We start from the raw sequence: 18,342 nt of genomic DNA, 5'->3' as shown, positions 1-18,342 counted from the left end.
CTCAGGTTTTAATTCTCTTCCCAAGAGGGAGCAATTGTGTGCAAAGGGTATACAGACACTACCCTACTTACGAATGAGTTATGTTCAGAATGGCCACTCATGTCTTGATTGGTTCATTAGTTGTTTTTAACGTGTAGTGCATAATTTTTGTTGATGTTTACATTCAAATTTTGCCCTGGGTGCCTATTCTGCTAATAAGAATTTTTAGAAAGAACAGAATAGCATGAAGAAAAAGAATTTCTATTTATTTCTATCTTCCTGATTTAACTCGTGTCAATATCCATTGTCTATATTTCCCATTTTCTATATTTTGTGTTCATTATTTTAAAAAATGCAGTATTATAAGGAATTACTTTGAATTTTAAGGTAAAAAGAAGAAAAAGATAGGATAGGATAAAAGATTAGTTTAACCAGACCTCTGTATAAAAGTTTTCAGTTTAAAGTGTGATGGTTATTTTCATATGCATATTGAGTGTTTATGGTTATGTGGAATTGACAAGGTTAGGTGAGGAAGGGTACGGAGTTGCCCTTGAACACCCGTAGATTTTTTTACTCTCCTTTATCTGGATTTTGCTATTATCCAATGGGGACTTGGCTCTATTAATCGGGATAATTTGAGGATTATTTTAACAAAAAAGGACTCCTCGGTGAACTGATACAAAGGCAATCTATTACTGTACAAGGTCATGCATATTGCTGGGTACTGTCCTGATGTCTTAAGAGATTAGGGGCTGGCCAGGAGCAAGTACCCTGGCAGCATAAGGCTGGCTTAAAAAGGAATGAACTTTTAACTGATACACTACCCACATAGTTTGGTTTGAGTGTAATAAGAAAATTGAAAATTATCATGCAGTGAACTGTAGCTCTAAAGTTTGCCTTTTTCATATTGCAACATTGTATATTCACTAATTACTGTATTTTTTCCTTAAAATATATGCATACAGAGAAAGGGAGGGAGAGAGAGAATGATGGCATAAGAATTTTTTAATAAATATATATAGGAGATGGAAAGGACTAACCACATTTGTATGATAAATAAATTATTTAGAGTACTAATTTTCAAATAATAATCTACTGTAATTACAACATTTATGTATTTCTATCGAATAATATAAAAATCTACTGTAATTACAATATTTATGGTCTTTATAGTAAATTATGAAATTTTAAACAAACAAATATCATTCCCAATCTATTCCTGAAAGCTTCGAAGCAACGGGGGAGGGCGAACCCGTCAAATATCTGACGCCACATGAAGGGTAGGAAATGTTGCCAATTTGTTGGTTCAATAAAATAGCTATGATTGATACTGAATAATCTCTCTCTCTCTCTCTCTCTCTCTCTCTCTCTCTCTCTCTCTCTCTCTCTCTCTCTCTCGTGCATATATATTTTCAAGGGTTAAATGTTTAAGAAGACTATGAAATGATATTAGTAATATTTCAAAGATTATTATGATAACAGGATAATATTTAAGATGTAATATATGGTGTTAGATGATACTTTGTATACATTTGGTATTTGAATGTTCAAGATGGGCATATTTAACCATTTTTAGACTTAAGTCCTGTTTGTTGACAATATAACTTATTATATATAGTACTTAGTTTAATGCATACTTTAGGTACGAATACTAGGAATAGAATATAAAAGAAAATCAAAAGCATTTATAGTTTTATAGTTATTTATTTACAAAATGTACCCATGTATACATTGACATTAAAATGAAATATATACAAATATCCATCCAGAGATCACAGGGTATGGATAACCCGTGTTAAGAATCCGGATTTAAAGTATAGTATATTTTTGTTTGAAATAACAAATTAAGCAGTGAAATGTTAAAATAGGCAGTTATAAGCATTTCGTTTTAAGGGGTACAAGTTATATGGCAATTATAAGAAAGTTATAAGCATTTTTAGAGGGGATTTGCATTTCCACAGTAGGTTCTGGAACCTATTCATTCGTGAAGATGGGGGAGCACTGTCTGAAGTAAATTAAACTTATAAGCTTGTAAGTAGAGTATTTTCAGTAATTATGAAAACCTAGAGTACAATAGTAAGATCAAATAATGAATGAGAATTTTTCTAAGAGATATGACATCCAGAAGCTGGAAAATAGACTGGGATTTCAAAAATTAATATTGTTTGTACATTTAATGGGAATGGGAGAGAAGCTGTTTGTCAGAGGAGTATTAGCATGACAGGCCTTCAAAATCTTGGAGAAGTGGCATAGGTAAATACCTATAGGCCAGATGGAAATTAAATCAGAAAATGCTAGAGATGTTTATCCTCATGAAGGGAAAATCTAATATGTTTAAAAACATTAATGTAAAATGAAAAATCTTAAGTAAAAACATTAATGTAAAATGAAAAATGTTAAGGTGTACTTTTGATGGACCACACACAGAGAGAGAGAGAGAGAGAGAGAGAGAGAGAGAGAGAGAGAGAGAGAGAGAGAGACTTGCTGGCATCATGAGGTACCCAGCGAACTTGACCCATCCACTCTCCCATTTCACAAGGGGATGGAGACATGGATATAACCACATTCTGGACCCATTACTTGGTACTTGGGTTGTCCGTATTATAAGGTTCCCAAGGAGCTGCAGTTGCGAGGAACGCTGTTACGCGGGATCCGGTGACACTGGCGTATAGCTTGGTTCCCCTCTCCCAGTCCCCCCTCCCCTCCCCCCACAAGCAAGCTGTCTGCAATCCTCAGCCTTGGCTTGGCAGCCGATAGAGATGGAGCTCCCACTCGCTTCTCCCACCAGGTGCGAATTACGCTCTGTGATTCGTTTTTTGTGTTCAAAATACACTGCACTGGTGGACATTCATTACCAACTGTGTGAAGTCTACGGAGAAAAGTGTATGAGCGTTCAGCACGTGCGCAAATGGTGCAGAGAATCTAAAGACGGACGTACAGACATCCATAACGCATTTCAGAACTGGAGAGGAGCTGAAAGAAGAGGTTTTAAGCTACCTTTGTGGAGTGGCGGGAGAGCCCTACAATTCAGGCATAAAGAAAATGGTACACCACATGCAAAAATGCATTGATCTCAACGGCGATTATGTCGAAAAATAGGAAAAAGTCTAAGCTTTCCAAAAATGTATTATTCAATGCCAATAATCATGTTTTTCATTGTGAAAAATCTTTGGGAACCTTATTTTACGGACAACCCTCGTAATAGCCAGATTTAGTTGCTTTCCAACTTGAATTCCTTCACTCAACCAATAGTACTCCAATAGTCATCAGTTAACAGTTACCAAGTACGACAACCATCTCAGATTGTGCTCAAGATTACAGTACAGTGGTATCTCAGACTGAACTTAATCCATTCCAGAAGGCTAGTCAAAATGAGATTTGTTCAAAATATCAAACAAATATCCCCATGAGAAATAAAGGAAATCTGGATAATTCGTTCCAGCCAATCCAAAGTCCCCATCATCAAATTTTTTCTATTATTAATGTGTTCAAAAGTTAAATTAAGAATGTAAAGTAATAAAAAGTACATTATATGAAGTAAAATTTAAGAAAATTGTTTCCATGTACAATTTATGAACTGTTTGGTGAAAATGGCGCTGCGATGGAGGGAGGAGAGATGGGAACCCTTTGAGAAAACGAAATGGTCGCAGTAGGCAAAGGTTAATTTAAAAATAAATTTTATTCACATTTTACAAAGATAATCAAAGGAATTGTTAGTGTGTGTGAGAGAGAGAGAGAGTAATCTACATGTATGATTGTTTACATGTTTACACTTGGATCTTAGGTGCAAGAAGGAGATAATTATGCCACAACACATCAACTTACTGATATGAAACGGCATAATTTAAAATAGACATGAGGATTTTGCAAACAAATAAGTACTAATAAGTAAAGAATGTAAGAATATGAGAGAGATATTACATAACTTTTCACAAGGAAGTTGTTTAAACAAACAATTAAAGGCACAGAAGCTGAACGCAGTGCCAGTCTGTTTACGTACTATGGAGCAGAGTTATTTTTACAGCCCTAAAAAATTGTAAAAAGCAAGTGCCATTTGATAGGTATATTTTACCATAACAAAAAGAAGTGATTTGGGCAAATTGAGAGTAAGTGAAAGGGGCAAATAATCATCCCAGCCCAGCTGGAAAGTCAGTGGGAAGCAGACCTCCATCTCCCACTCTATAACCCACCCCATCTCTTCCCTCTCACTCTCTGTCGTTTCATTCAGCTCACCGAACATTGCTTGATCAAGTAAGACACCTTTTTTTTTCATTACTGTATTGCATTTGATTTTTTCATGTTTTATCATCATGTTAAATTTATTGTGAAATTCCATTTTATTCTTTTATTTATGTGAATTGCTACTGCTTTTGCATATATAAAGTAATATATTTACTGTCTCTTCTTCTCTCAAAAGTATAAATGCTCCCTCCCTCTTATCTCAAGTTAGCTGTGCATTGGTTATCATTAAACTATATATTGTAAAGGAAAAAATATGTTAATACAGTTTTTCTTGTAGGATGCACTAGGCCGTCAAGTACAAGGTTAAACAAGACAATCTGTCAGTTTGAAGTACGTACAAGTATTTGGTTGGCAAATGACAAAAATTTGTTTGAAAATTTCGTTCGATATAAGAAACGTTCGACAAATGAGGTACCACTGTCCTCTTATGAAAACCGACTCTGATTTTTATGCCTAGAAAAAATGCAAATTACTTTTAAAATTTATCATTTTGTTGTGTGACAGCTTTTAGTGTGTAAAAAGCTGACAAGGTGTGGTGAGTGCATGTGGTGTGAAAGATCAAGATTTGGGGCAAAGCTAAGCCCACTGCCTGTTCGTAAGTCCTAGACTAGATCTGTATTCATTTGGCGTTTCCTTGACAGCTGTGCCCTCTGTCCCTTTGGTGCCTTGCTGTTGTCTTCCCCTTCTGCTTCCTGAGCTTTGTAGAAATCTCACAATTGAGTCTGTAGGCTCAGTCTTTTTCAGCATTCGGAGGTGGAAGTCACAGAGAAGTTTACTCCCTGCTGTCCCTTCCAGCCTCTTTAATGCCAGTCGAGCTTTGTGCTTGGAGGATTTAAGAAGTCTTCGAGTCTTTTGGTACATGGGGTCCTGGGCTTTTGTTTCCTTGCAATAGCCTTCCTCCTGTTTCTCAGTGCAGGTTCCCACCCTTTGTCATGACAGACTGCCTTCTTTTCTTTCCTTCTTTCCTTTCTGGAGAACATGACTCTTGATGCTGTATTGGAGTTGTGGCAATGGATGTACATGGCCACTTTGCTTCTTTGGATTTAGAGATGCATTTTTGCATGGGTCAGTCCTCCAGTTCTTGGGAAGGTTTCACCTCTTCCTTGTCTTGCTGCTGATGGTGTCCATTGAGGCTTGGAGTTTCTTGAGACACATCAGGAGGATCAGGGTGCATGGGTTCCTCACTTCATTGGGCCTCTGAGATCCATGCTTGGTGATACATATACTGATTTCTGACCTCCCAGCTCCTTTGATTTTTGTTGTGTTTCATTCAGGCCACACAAACAGTGAAGAGGAATATGCAGATCCAGGTGGTGCAAGAGGGAATAGTTGCACCTCTGCTTGGAAGACAAGACCATTAGTTTGGGGATATTTGTGAACACAGGTGTGGGTATTATATATGATTGATGGGTTGATGTGAAACATTTAACTTCACTCTGTGAAACCTCAGATTTTTCAGGATACTGGGGATACATAGAAGTTTAAAACAATTATACTTCTTTGACATTTTAATTTTGTGAATAAATTACAAGTGATGAATGCTTCCCATTATTTATATTTTCTTATGTATTTAATCTGAGTCTTTCTGCTCTGCATCCTGAACAACTTCTTTTCTTATTTTCTAGCTAATACAGCACAGAAGAATGCACACAGGGGAGAAACCCCACTTATGTCCTTTCTGTCCATATCGAGCTGCTAGACGTGACAATTTGCGTTCACATGTGAGGCGCATGCACAAAAGGGAAAACATGTATGGGGACACTTTCACGCCTCGACCAATGCTATTGGCAGAAGCCGACATTCACGATCATACGGGTAAACCAGTCGAGCAGGATCCACAGCAACAGCAGCAGCAGCCTCAGCCGCAGCAGCAGCAGCAACCCCCACCCCATCATCACCAACCCCCACCTCATCACCCTCATTCCCATACTCATGCCCATCATCATCATCATCATCACAATCCACACCAACAGCAGCCTCAGCCCCAAGTCCCAGGGATGTCAATGGTAGGTGGCCCTCCCTCCCAGCACCAGCAGCCTCATGCAAGTATCCAACCTCCTTTATGAATGTAGTGAAATTAGTTTTTAATATCCGAAAATGGATCATCTTGTTTGTCATTTATCCTAACTATTAGCCATAATGTGTTGTTATTGAGGGATAAAGTTAAGGTATAGGAGATTGAAAGCAGGCCTATGTGCCATTAGGTAAACATCATGTTTTCAGATTCCTTTTAGTGAAATTGGATTTTTGTTTTTGTCAGTGTAAGGACCCAGGTATGAGAATTGTTGCTTACTCATTTCATAGACATGGGTGCTGGTCGGTTGGGATAGATGATGTTTGGTGAGTGTAGGCTTTATCAATTTGGCTAGGCAGGTATGTAGATGGATCAGTCAAGTGCAGTCTTGAAATTTGGGATATCTGAAGAAGTCAACCATGTTATCTGTTTAAGGGTTTTTTTTTATAGCAGTGGCAAAAAGTTTAACAAATTATAGATGAAGGTGAATATTTGTTGAGTTTACTGCATGAAGATTGTCATACAAAGTGCAAAACATAAATGGTTGGTTCAGTTGTTATAATTCCTGTAAATTACTGCATATTTATACTTTGCACTGCAATATTTAATTCAGTTTTTGAAAGATTTATTTCTTACAGCTAGATTACAAAGTGTTTTAAACCTTTAAGGGAACATTTTATCTTTCATTCCTTATAAAGTATATGAGATTTATTTTTGCTTTGGCAGTGGTCTGTTATAAACAGACTTTTTTTTTTTTTTTTTTTTTTTTTTTACAAAAAGTAATTTACCAGTCCATATGGGTTGAGAGTGATGAATCTTAAATTTAAATATATATTTAGACTAATCAGTATCACCCAAGTCAAGGGTCACACTTACTAAAAAATACTTGCTGTTCTTTTAAAACTATTTTCCCATTAATTGAACCTAAGTAGATAATCCACTTTCATCATTTCTCAAGGTCACCAGTTATTAAGCTTGTGCATATGAAATATTGGCAAATAATTGTACTGGTATGTAAATGTAGAATTGTCTCATTTATTACAGAAAATTAGCTATAAAGTAGGTATATCCTAAATGGTAACTAAAAATTTTTTTTTTTTTTTATAGATGCTAGTTGACCATCTTATGTTACAGACTGCTTTCTAATTTCAATTTGCTGTATCCAGACAGTATTCTGTAGTATATAAAGTTTGTGTGATCTTGACAGACTGGAAGAGTTTTATTGAACAGATGTTAAATAGTCAATTTATAGTTGGTTTTAAAAATTAATTTCTTTATTTAGAAAAAAAATTATTTTGAGCGATTAAAGGTTTATTTCCATAGAGTTCATTAGTGTTTTCAGATGATAACTCCAAGAGTTTTAAATACCGGTGTTTTGCACTTGAAATTATCGGTGTGTGATGACAAGAGTGGATGGGTATTTCAGTAACATTCGGCACTGACTTTAGGATAATCATTCCAGTTGCTTAATTTTATCAGGCATTCGTGTATTTTGTTAATGGTCAGAGCTATGAATGGCTTATTTTCTTTTATTGAAAATGGAGGAGGTATATGGAGCAGTTAGTATTATTAAAGTAATTTATATCACTCATAATCAGGCAACATTTTGGAACAGCCCTTCAATTTTTTGAAGGATAAATACACATATTGCATACTTTGGATACACATATTTCATACTTTGGAAGTACAATATTAGGAAGTTTTTCAGATCAGGACAGTGAAGGCTCTGTTACAAATAATGATTGCTTTATGAAACCGGTAACACAGGTATATAGTTCATTAGATCACTGAATACAGTTTGTCATCTCTTAGACTGGCCTCCTCATGAAACTGATGACATTAGAGTTCACATAACACTTATGACACTTCACCAGATAGATAAAAGCCTCTATCTGAGGTTGTCAAAAACAGTCTTCCTATTTGTAGAAAAAAAAAAGTGTTTGTGATATCAAAGTTTATCTTTCTTGTAACACAGGTATGTTAATGAGTCAAATCCATGGTACACATTAAGTTGTTTTTTCAGTTCCACCAGTAGGAATACTTAGTACAAAGCAAAGGAAAATGGATGAAAATATGAAGAATAATGAAGAAATTTAGCAGTTGCAGTACAATTAGCAGACTCATTTTAAAGAGATGTAGTTCTAAGTTTAATAGTTTTTTTTTATATCTAAATGAGGCTGGTATCAAACCTTGAAATTCAACAGTTACAACTACATAAACTGCATTTAAAATTGTCTTCCATCTGGCACCTTCTTTTCCAGTTTATAGTTGGAAATTGTAATGTATATTAGAGTAGTTTAAAATCAATCTTATAGATGAAAACCTAGTTATTTCATTAAATAGGTTAGATTCATATTTTTCACTTTCTGAGCTGAATAGGCCTCAGAACTAAGCAGAGTAGATCACAAACCATTACAGTATTTTATTCAAAAGTCCCTTACATGGCATTGTAAATGGTGAAATTGGGCAAGTGGAAGGACTTAAGTCTTTGCCTTTGTTGTTACCATGTATACTGATGCAAGAATGTGGTTATTGGAGTGTTAGCATGTTTACCGATATTTGCTACTCATTTTGGTTTGTTTAGTTTTCACAAGCATCAGAATGCCTTTTAAGATATGTAGCAGAGACTTTAGAAAAATAGCTGACTGAAGCTTTCGTATATTATAGTATGCAGAATCTTTGTTTCTCTGTGGCAGGGAGGAGCTAGAGTAAATTCGTAATTACCATCTTCCTGATGAAAAGAAAAAAATACAGAACTGTATATACAGGATATTCCATATAAAATCAGTATTGGTGATGTAACTTAAACATTTCAAGGGCATGCTTCAAAGAGGGATTTCCTTCCTAAATATGGTATATGTATTAATATCCAGTATGTTTAGACAATTAAAGGAAATTATTTTTGTAATAATTGCTGAAGACATAGAATGTATCCAATTTATTTTAAACATGCTAACATTTTATTTGCATTAGATATCCTGTTGTGGTTACATTATCAGGTTTAGAGAATCAGATAACATGGCAGTGACTGAAATATATGCAGTCTGACACCTATGCTTGAGATACTGCTTCCACTTTTGTCAGGTTATGGGAGTGAATTAAAAGTGATTACCAAAAATGAAGTCCTGTGGTTCTTTTAGCAGTTTTTAAGGTTGAAATATTTATAGATAGTACATGGTGACTATGAAGATTTTCTCTCAACAGAAGTCATACAAAATTATTATGGTCGATACTGAAATACAGATTGTGGTTCACTTCACTGTACAGTATCTTTTAACACTTTTTTTTTTAAATTAGGCATATTTAGAGGATTTAAAGTATGGTGTGTACTTTGCATCTGTCAGATTTCTGTAGTACACAGAAATTGGCTTAATCTTGCTTTTAAACGTAGTTCTCATAAAAATTACCTTATCAGAAGGAAGGCATTAGAAGGACTATTGTTCTGTAGTCTGATGCTTCTGTTAGAATTAACTAATTGTCACAAGCAGCATCATACTTTAGAGAAATTTCCAGAATAGTGGAGAAGGTACCTTTAGGAGTGGTACTGATGCTAACGAGCTTCATTTACAGTGATGCCAAATGTAGTGTGTGACTTCCACTTCGTTAATTAGTTATGAATGGGATAAGTAATCACTTGCTCCCATTTTAATTGGCTAAGTGTGAATAGGATTTAGATACTAACCAGGAATATGAGTAACTTGAGTAGTCCTATATTTCCAGTATTGTAAGCAGTACTCTGTGGTTTTTATTCCCTCCACAGTGTTTACTGTTTCTGAAATTACTTACATACAGTTTTAATTCTTAAGATGACTATGCCTAAAGTTGTTTACACATGTTTTGCATACATTTATCAGAACTTGATGTAAACAGGCATAAAAATTACTTGAAATTTTAAACATTGAACTCAAAAATATTGTGTACAGAGGCATGGTATGGGCTTGTAGATGAGCTCTGAATCACTCCCAGACTTAGAGATTAGCTTTTACGTATCATGAAGAGATTAGGAAGAGCACTTGATTGTGGTTGGATTTTGGTTTGCTTTATAGGGGAGGATGCTGTAGCTGTATATTATCAACTGCTTAGGAGTCTTTTTGTCTTCATGACATGACTCTGGTTATTGATGTTATGCTATTTTTAGGAGTTGGTTTGAGTATGAGGAAGAATGTGCTGATGTAAGAGTAGGTGAAGTGATTAAGATAGCTGTTGCCCTATTTAATCATAGGTTAATGATATAGGGAGATCTTTTATTGACTGCTGAAAATACAAAAATGATAGAGGAGAGACACTGCCCTGTGGAAGGACCGTGGTCGTGGCTGCTGGCAAAACTAATAGAAAAAATATATATCACCAGTTATAACTCATGTCTAGTGGGTGTCCCTTTGTTTCATTATTTATATGGTTTTATTGCATTGTCCTGTTATGAATCATTTTTGTTTTATTAGATGAAAGAATGCAATCTTGGTATTTCTGAGTTGCAGGTTGTTTCTCAAGACAGTTTTCAATTATAGTTTTACAGTTGCTCTCTGTGTGGAGTATTTGCATCATTCATGGAAAAACCTGCTTGGAATACATACCTTGGGGTTGCTATCTTTTGGTCATTTTAGGATCTATTTTTAATCTACCTCAGATGTAAACATTGTACAACTTGGATGTTACCACTTTGCTCAGGATTATTTTGTTATACATCTCAGGAAAAATGAATGTTCATAATGTATGCAGTTTTTCCAATGTAATTTAGCTCAGGATTTTATCCATTAAGTCAAAACACTGTATGTACAAATGCAGCTTCGTACCGACATGGTTACCAATTATCTCAGGAATTTTATGTAGTACAATACTGAACATGTGGCGAGTGATAATTCATTTGGGTTGAATCCATACGGTCCATTACATGAGGACTGTCTTTTGTAATAACTAATCTTTTTTGCCAAATAACATTGACACATCCCTAGGGTTGTGCCGTGTGGGTTCGGCCAGTAAATATAATGCTAGACACAGTTCCTTCTTTACCCAGTGCACCTCTGGGCTGACGATGCTGTGCCTGGCATGGAGTGCATGTGTTGCTCACCGCCAACAACATATTTACTAGGTTATTTTAATGTTTATAATGTGAAGTAATGTTGTTATGATGCGATTTAGTGGGCACATTAGTTGTTAATTTGTGTATTGTTTCCTTCTCCAGTGGTTGGAAAAACTTGCATTTCCTGGTAGCACATTATATAGATTATATATAGAGTTAAAGGTCACCTTTTATTAAGTAGTTGACTTTTCCCGTTTAGATCCCCAGTTCATTGTTGGGATATCATTGTGATTATAAAGTGTAGTTATGCTCTCAGGAATTGCTCTTCTCTATCTCTCTCTAGATTTCTTTCCATTATAAATATCTGAAAAAGTCAATTTTCATTAGCTAGTTTTAACAAATAAAGATTTAAACTAAACATAAGTAGTAGTCTACTGTACTGTGTTCCTGTTTTGTTTTGCAAATTTTAAAATACTTCTCGAGATGAGCTTAGCCTTGCAGTGTCTTCACTTTACATTTGGCCAAGGTACTTTCTCCTGAGAGCAACTACTGGCCAGACTCCTCTGCACCATTGTATGCATTGGTGCTGTTACTACCCTCATTCCCTTTTTTCTCTCTCCTTACTAGAACTATTGCTGAGGGAAGGAACAGCTAGTTTTAAACATTGAAAAGCTAATGTGAACCTTATAAAGCTAGGTTATTCCTCTTTATTAACAAGCCAGTATCAATTGATGATTAACTTAATGTATTTTGTTTGATTCTAGAATAATTTATTTGTGTGCTGGATGTCACTGGGCATCCCTGGCTAGAATTGATTGGGAAAACTTTTAGTGACTGTCGGCATTGACAATGTAGTCTAAAAGTGGGTTTCCATTCAGTGCTTTTGAAAATGTGAATGATATTGAATGTAATTAGAAGTATATCTTCTTTCTGCATGTCAATGGATAGACTTATGTGTGGATACTACCATGAAGACAGTTCTGTCAACTCTTTGAATGAACGATTGTTGTCTACCTGGTGAAACAAGTTTTCGTATGCAGGATCAAGGTAGTGGTTGACAGACAAATCTTTTGAAGTGGAAATAGACCTCAAGTGAATGAGATCTTTTGGTGAACATTTGATGGCCTCTTCAAGAGGCTGTCATTCAGGTGCAAGAGATCTGAAGCTTGCTTGACAGAAAATCATCATTGGATATAGGAAAGCATAATGATTTTGAGTGTCTAGCTAATATGTTGATTATCAAAAGAAGATAGTTATTGATTTTTTGTGACTTCAAATTTTGATGGTGTATGTGTGTGCATGGGTGCATATGTCATGGAAAACAGTTCAGGAAATACTTTAGTTGCAAATCTTTGTCTTTCTTTTGGGTAACTGGAGTACAGTACTTATTTGTTCCCAGTTAACAAACTATTTGAACTTTCAGCATCTCACTCAAAGCAGATTTTAGTCAGTTGATTTTGATCTCATAAACCCCAAGCATGTTTACCATACTTATTGCTTTAACATTAGCTTAGTGGTAAATATTTAAAATTTGTGTTTTTTTATGTACTTGGCTTTTGTGTTGTCCCAGATATATTTCATTATGTATCATAATTATAATTCTATTGCTTGGTCCAGTAATTATGATGAATTGTTGAATAATTGTATTCATCCAATCATAAATATTTATCTGAAAACCTCAGGGAAATCGTTAACAAGTGTTGTGTCATTAGTATACATAAAATCTTCCACTGATTCTCACTCCTGCTAAAGAAATCTTGTTGGGAGATGGGTTTATATGAAAAGAATAGCTTCTTTTATTTCTCTTATGTTTCTCTTATGATTTTACTGATAAAAATGAGGTGGGAGCAGACATTAGGTTTGTCAATTTTGATGGCATGATTGATTGTTAACCATACTGCTCTTTTTTGTGTTCACCATTTATCTTCATATTTGCCCTTAAAGGTACAAGAGTTCTATAATCATCATGAATTTATATATTTTAGGTTGTCTAGTCGGAAGGTAAGTGGTCAATAATGTAATTTTAAGAACACCTTTTAGTCAAGGTTTGGTGAATACCTAAGTGGTTATTTTACAAGTGCAACAAAAATGTATAATTTGACAGGGTATACATATCTACAATTTTGCTTTTATGTTACCTATCTCTTCTTGATATGTCATCTCCACCTGTTGGGTAGTTTTATTTAAGTGTGCTATATGAAATTATTGCTTTTTAGACGAAGATAGTTTTGTAAGTTCTAAAGTACTCTGGAAATCGCAGTCGAGTAAATAAAAAATTAGGTAGTTTTTCAATTGGTAACACAAATCCAGACAGTCAAGCATTACTTCATTGCCAATGAATTCCATTTCAGTAGTACAGTAGTTTATAAAATTACATTTTACCTGGGAAAATTATGAAGAACTTATAAGGCGCCCATGAGATTTTAAAATCTCTTATGATTACAATTCAATTACGTATTGAAATACTACTACTACCCCAAAGTACAGTGTTACAATACCATTTATACAGTTTCACTCTAACACAATTAGTACTGAAAATCTTGATGACTGAATTATAATTTGTACAGTAGTATTACAAATATTTCAGTGATGTATGAATGGAAACAAAGTTAATTATTTTGTCATTATGCTATTCAAATTTTTAGTGTTTTTGTAACATACTGTAATGCTAAAATATTAAGCTTTGTATGGGCTTATGTAATTATAAGCTACATGGACATGTTATGTAATTTATTTGATAATCATATAAGCTTTTCAAGATTTAAATTCTTGGATTGCAGATTCTTGCTACAAAAATATTTAAAAGTGTTATTTGGACTGACTGCTTGACAAGTTTCCACAAATTCAATAGTGCGTGCCATGATTATTCCATCATCATACAATCTCAGTTGTTTCCTTAGTTGTCTAAATGCAGAAAAGAAGGATCCTCAAGAAAATCGAGTGGCTGTCTTGGTCTTTTTGCTTCAGTTGTGATTCTAAGGAAGAGTGCAAATAACCTGAAGTTTTGATTTGTTCCATCTAAAAAGTATTTGCTTATTTTTCTTTTACATCATCAGCAGCATAGTCTTATTAGAGGTGACTTTAGTATGTGCTTTGTTGCATACATGCACACACCTGTGGCATATTAAAGGATACAGGTATAACCGAGCTTTAAGTTGTTTATGCAGTACAGTACTACATGAGTGTTATTGTATTTAGTTTTTATTGTTGACATACTTTAGTGTATCTGGCATCTTGAGTGTGAAACTAAAGTCTTTCCAAGAACTGTTTTCCTCTTGCCTTAGATAAATATTTGAAAGAGTTGTAAAAGATTCATAAGTTCTGGTCAGCTCATATATCTTGCTCTAATTTTTTTTTTCTTAAAGTACTATAATTTTAAGAAATTTTCAATCATGTTAATATCCTGTCTGCACATTTTAGCGCAGATGTTGACGCTCAATACAATTTGTGAATGTTGGTTTACGGGTAATTTTTCTCATTTTGTGCTTTACTATTTGTGTTCATAGCCATCTTTGTTGTTTCATTGCCACTTTTGTTTACTGTCTTTTTGTTTCATTCCTTAGTGTTTGAAATCAAGCTTAAGCCAATTAGATGTAAAAGAGTTTTCACCATTGTCATCATTATCATTAATCTTATTATTAGAGACTGTACATAGTGTGAAAACTATTGATCATTGTTACAGGTATTTTATGTAAGACTTTGTGATTAGTGTCATTTGTCTGTCGATAGTTTACTTTTTGGAGTGCTGGTACTTGAGATGAGATATCCATTAAGGAAGTCTTAAGGACATCTTATAAAGCTACACTAGTGATCTCCACAATATTTGTTTTATCTGCAAGGAAAAACAGGAACATTGCCTTAAAGTTTTACCCCTCCATCTGACCTTTTCTAAACAAAGTATTTAAAAGAATGATAATGCATACTCTATGTAAGAAAAATGTCAATTTGCTGTTTTAGTAAAAGAAATTTATTTATGGTATCTGTGTCTTCTTAGAGATACCACCTGTCTTTACAAGTAATCCCACAACAGATTTAAAAGCCTTGACTTTTTTTATATACATATTTTCTATATACAGTACTTGCACAGACAACCATATCTTGCCTTAAGAAAAGATAAAAATTGTCACTGAGAAGCTAGGGTATCTGTGGTCAACTTCAAAATGTTAAACTTTGGTGGTGTTGATATTTAAAATTAGACTAATTGTTTTTTCTTTGGGTGTATGGTAAATTTGTCCCTTTTTTTTTCAAAGCTGTTGTAGCCAGTTGAAATGCATTTTTTTTATTTAGAATACAATGAACAGTATGCAAAAAAGCTTAGTACTGATGTTTATTATTCATTATCTCTATAGCTAACAATATCTTTCAGGTTTATATACTCCTCTATTATAGTACTGTACTTAATATTATAGTTCTGTACTTTCCATAACTACAGTACTGTATAACCAATGTGCATTTCAAAATGTACAGTATTTTCATGTCTTTGATGTACAACAAGTTTGCACCCACCAAATGCCATGCAAAGTACTGTAGTATGGAATATGGTAATACTATAATACTGTATACTAAAAAAGAAGAGGCTGACAAAAAAGTTCAGTATCTTCAGTTATAATTAGCAAACCTGATATGACTGACACAAATAAGTGTTATCTGATCTCAATTTGTTCTTTTGATTTTTTCTCTTTATGAGGGCATTACAATTCAGCTGAAAATGCTAGTGGCATTGGTCATAACTATTACAGGACTGATTCTGTATCTTGAAACATCTTGTGACTTCATAAATACAATATTCAGAATACAATAGAATTTCAAAGTTTTGCAGATTTGCATTTCTTGAGTAGTTTGTAAGCATTTTAGTTGCAACTAATTTCACTGCGTGGACCCAAGATATGAAGAATGTGAAATGGAAAAGTAATAGACCTGCCTCCTAAAAGAAAAGTTTATAATAATGAGGGATAACTAAAGAATGGATAGAATGCTTGAGCTTGGAGGTAGCATTATTGTAACATATCTGTTGCAGCAGACTTGGTGAAGTGTTGATTAACATCCTTGAGACACATTTTAAAGTAACATGCCTAACTGCTTTTTTCTTAATGATCTATTGTAATTATCTTGTAATTATTTTGTGCAATAAGCATTTAATCAATTACCTTTGGTTACTGCAACGTAAAGGTTCATCATAGAACCCTTTTTGGAGAGGTTTTACAGTTATGTCAGTAGTGATGTTCACATATAGCTACCCCTGTGACATTTGTGGGAGTTTATGTTAGAACACTGTTGATGAGAGAAATATCCTTCATTACATATTATGCAGTAGTATATTCTCAATTTAAGTATCACGGGGTGATGCAATATTTGCACTTTATTTGTAATGGTTTGGATATGTCAGTGCTTCGAATCTAACCCGATATATATATATATATATTAACTCTTGGTTGCATAAAAATATGGATTTTTTTTTTTACTTTATTCTGTAATAACTGCATAATGTATTTTAGTGTTTATCAACTTTATTGAAATAACTATTGACAAGTTTCATGATGGACAGAACTTCTTTCCTCAAGTTTTACAACGAATATCCATAATATTACATTATGCAATTGTGTCCTTTTTAATTAGTATGTGGCTTTTCAATCAGTACTAGTGCTTATTTGTGTCTTTACCAGTCATAATGTGGTACATATTTTGAATGTTTTAGCTAATCCTAACCCTTTATAGGTTTTAAATGTTTCATGATTGGTTGACTTAAAAGATTGCTATTTATTGTGTGAATCTACTGTAAATGTATGGTTTAATTTTGTATTATTGTTAGTGCAAAGTGTGTTGAGTATACACAGGTCTTGATTTTGTTTTGCAATTTTTATTAAACTGGTCTTCAGTAAATTGAAATGGATTTTTCTTGTTTGCTTGACTTTGTATTGAATTAGATTGTATCACAAGTACTTTTTTTTAGCATTCATAAGATTTATATTTGGTCTTGGTAATTTGTCTTGTGACCTATTTAAAAACTCATGGGTATTTTGTGCTGATGAGGTCTATTGAAGAATTTTATTTGGCTTATTAGCACCACACGACTGTTTCTTCCAGTGAATTTTCTTGCTACCCTCGATTTTTGGCAATGGAACGTTATGATCACTTTGACTCATTTTCTTAAGGCACATTTTGTTTAAGCAGAATTGAGATTACTCTTAGGAGTCCATAATATACCTTTAGGTCTACTGTAATCAAGTTGTTATTATCTATCTATGGACAAACAGAACCTGTCCATGAGTTTTTAAGCTTTGTCTTTTTTTCTTCTGACAGTTCACAGTGAAGACTAAAATTTCTTTAAATAATATTGCTCTCTTCATTTCTTGGATTTCTGTTTTTTCACCATATTTTGTATATATATATAGTATATTAAAGGCTGGGATGCCTCAACAAAATCAGTTTGCAGTACATTTTCAAAGTTTTGTGTCAATCAATACCTGTGCGTATGAAAACATGGGCAAATGTGGCATTTTCCTTTGAAAGTAGACTTCTGCAGGAACTTTCCAGCAAGTCCTCCCAGCCTTGAAGTTTGTCTCTGTGTTACCAGAACTGTTGATAACACAGTGGTAGATATTTTTAATGTAGAAAACCACAATATATTTGACTTCAAGATTCATTTAAGCGATAATACTGTAGTATTTTTATTTGTTTTTTGAAATTTATATTGAGAGTGTAAGTTTAAAATTATTATGATTATTATTATTCTTTGTGTTAGAAAAGTATCCTATTTCGTTGGCCTTATATTTTTCATAGATAAATAAATATTCAACATGTTCCAGTGTTTTATTGATCAGCTCTTCTCCATTGCAAAATAACATTAATATTCTCATAGTGTGAAGGGATTTTTCTCATTTTTCTTTAGTAAAAAAAGTAGCCCCTTTGGCTTCAAAGATTTGAGATTTGTGTTGTGCACACCATTAACAGAACAAAAGACTGATAACACGCCAAAACCTAACTTGATTGGTTGAAAAGATATTAAAAAATTTTACTTCAGTAAGAATATTTACTCTAGTATTAAAGGTTGCACATTTTGAGACATGTTCTGGGGAGCCAAAAACTT

General features: G+C 34.0%; 2 protein-coding genes across 6 annotated transcripts in view; one reads left to right on the top strand and one right to left on the bottom strand.

The window, feature by feature from the left end:
• Window positions 1–18,056, top strand: part of LOC135215814 (zinc finger protein 341-like) — an 88,700-nt gene extending 70,644 nt beyond the window's left edge. For all 4 annotated transcript variants that reach the window (XM_064250782.1, XM_064250768.1, XM_064250788.1 and 1 more), the window contains one exon: window positions 5,847–18,056. In XM_064250782.1, the coding sequence (XP_064106852.1) occupies window positions 5,847–6,287 (441 nt within the window). In that variant the 3' untranslated portion in view covers window positions 6,288–18,056. The remainder of the gene's footprint in view (window positions 1–5,846) is intronic.
• Window positions 1–18,342, bottom strand: part of LOC135215842 (gastrula zinc finger protein XlCGF8.2DB-like) — a 174,217-nt gene that overhangs the window by 115,835 nt on the left and 40,040 nt on the right. The gene's annotated exons all lie outside the window — the stretch shown is intronic.

Source organism: Macrobrachium nipponense, chromosome 19, assembly GCF_015104395.2.
Source record: "Macrobrachium nipponense isolate FS-2020 chromosome 19, ASM1510439v2, whole genome shotgun sequence".
Classification (NCBI taxonomy): Eukaryota; Metazoa; Arthropoda; class Malacostraca; order Decapoda; family Palaemonidae; genus Macrobrachium; species Macrobrachium nipponense.
The sequence above is the reverse complement of the archived record's forward strand: the minus strand, read 5'-3'. Positions and strand labels throughout refer to the sequence as shown.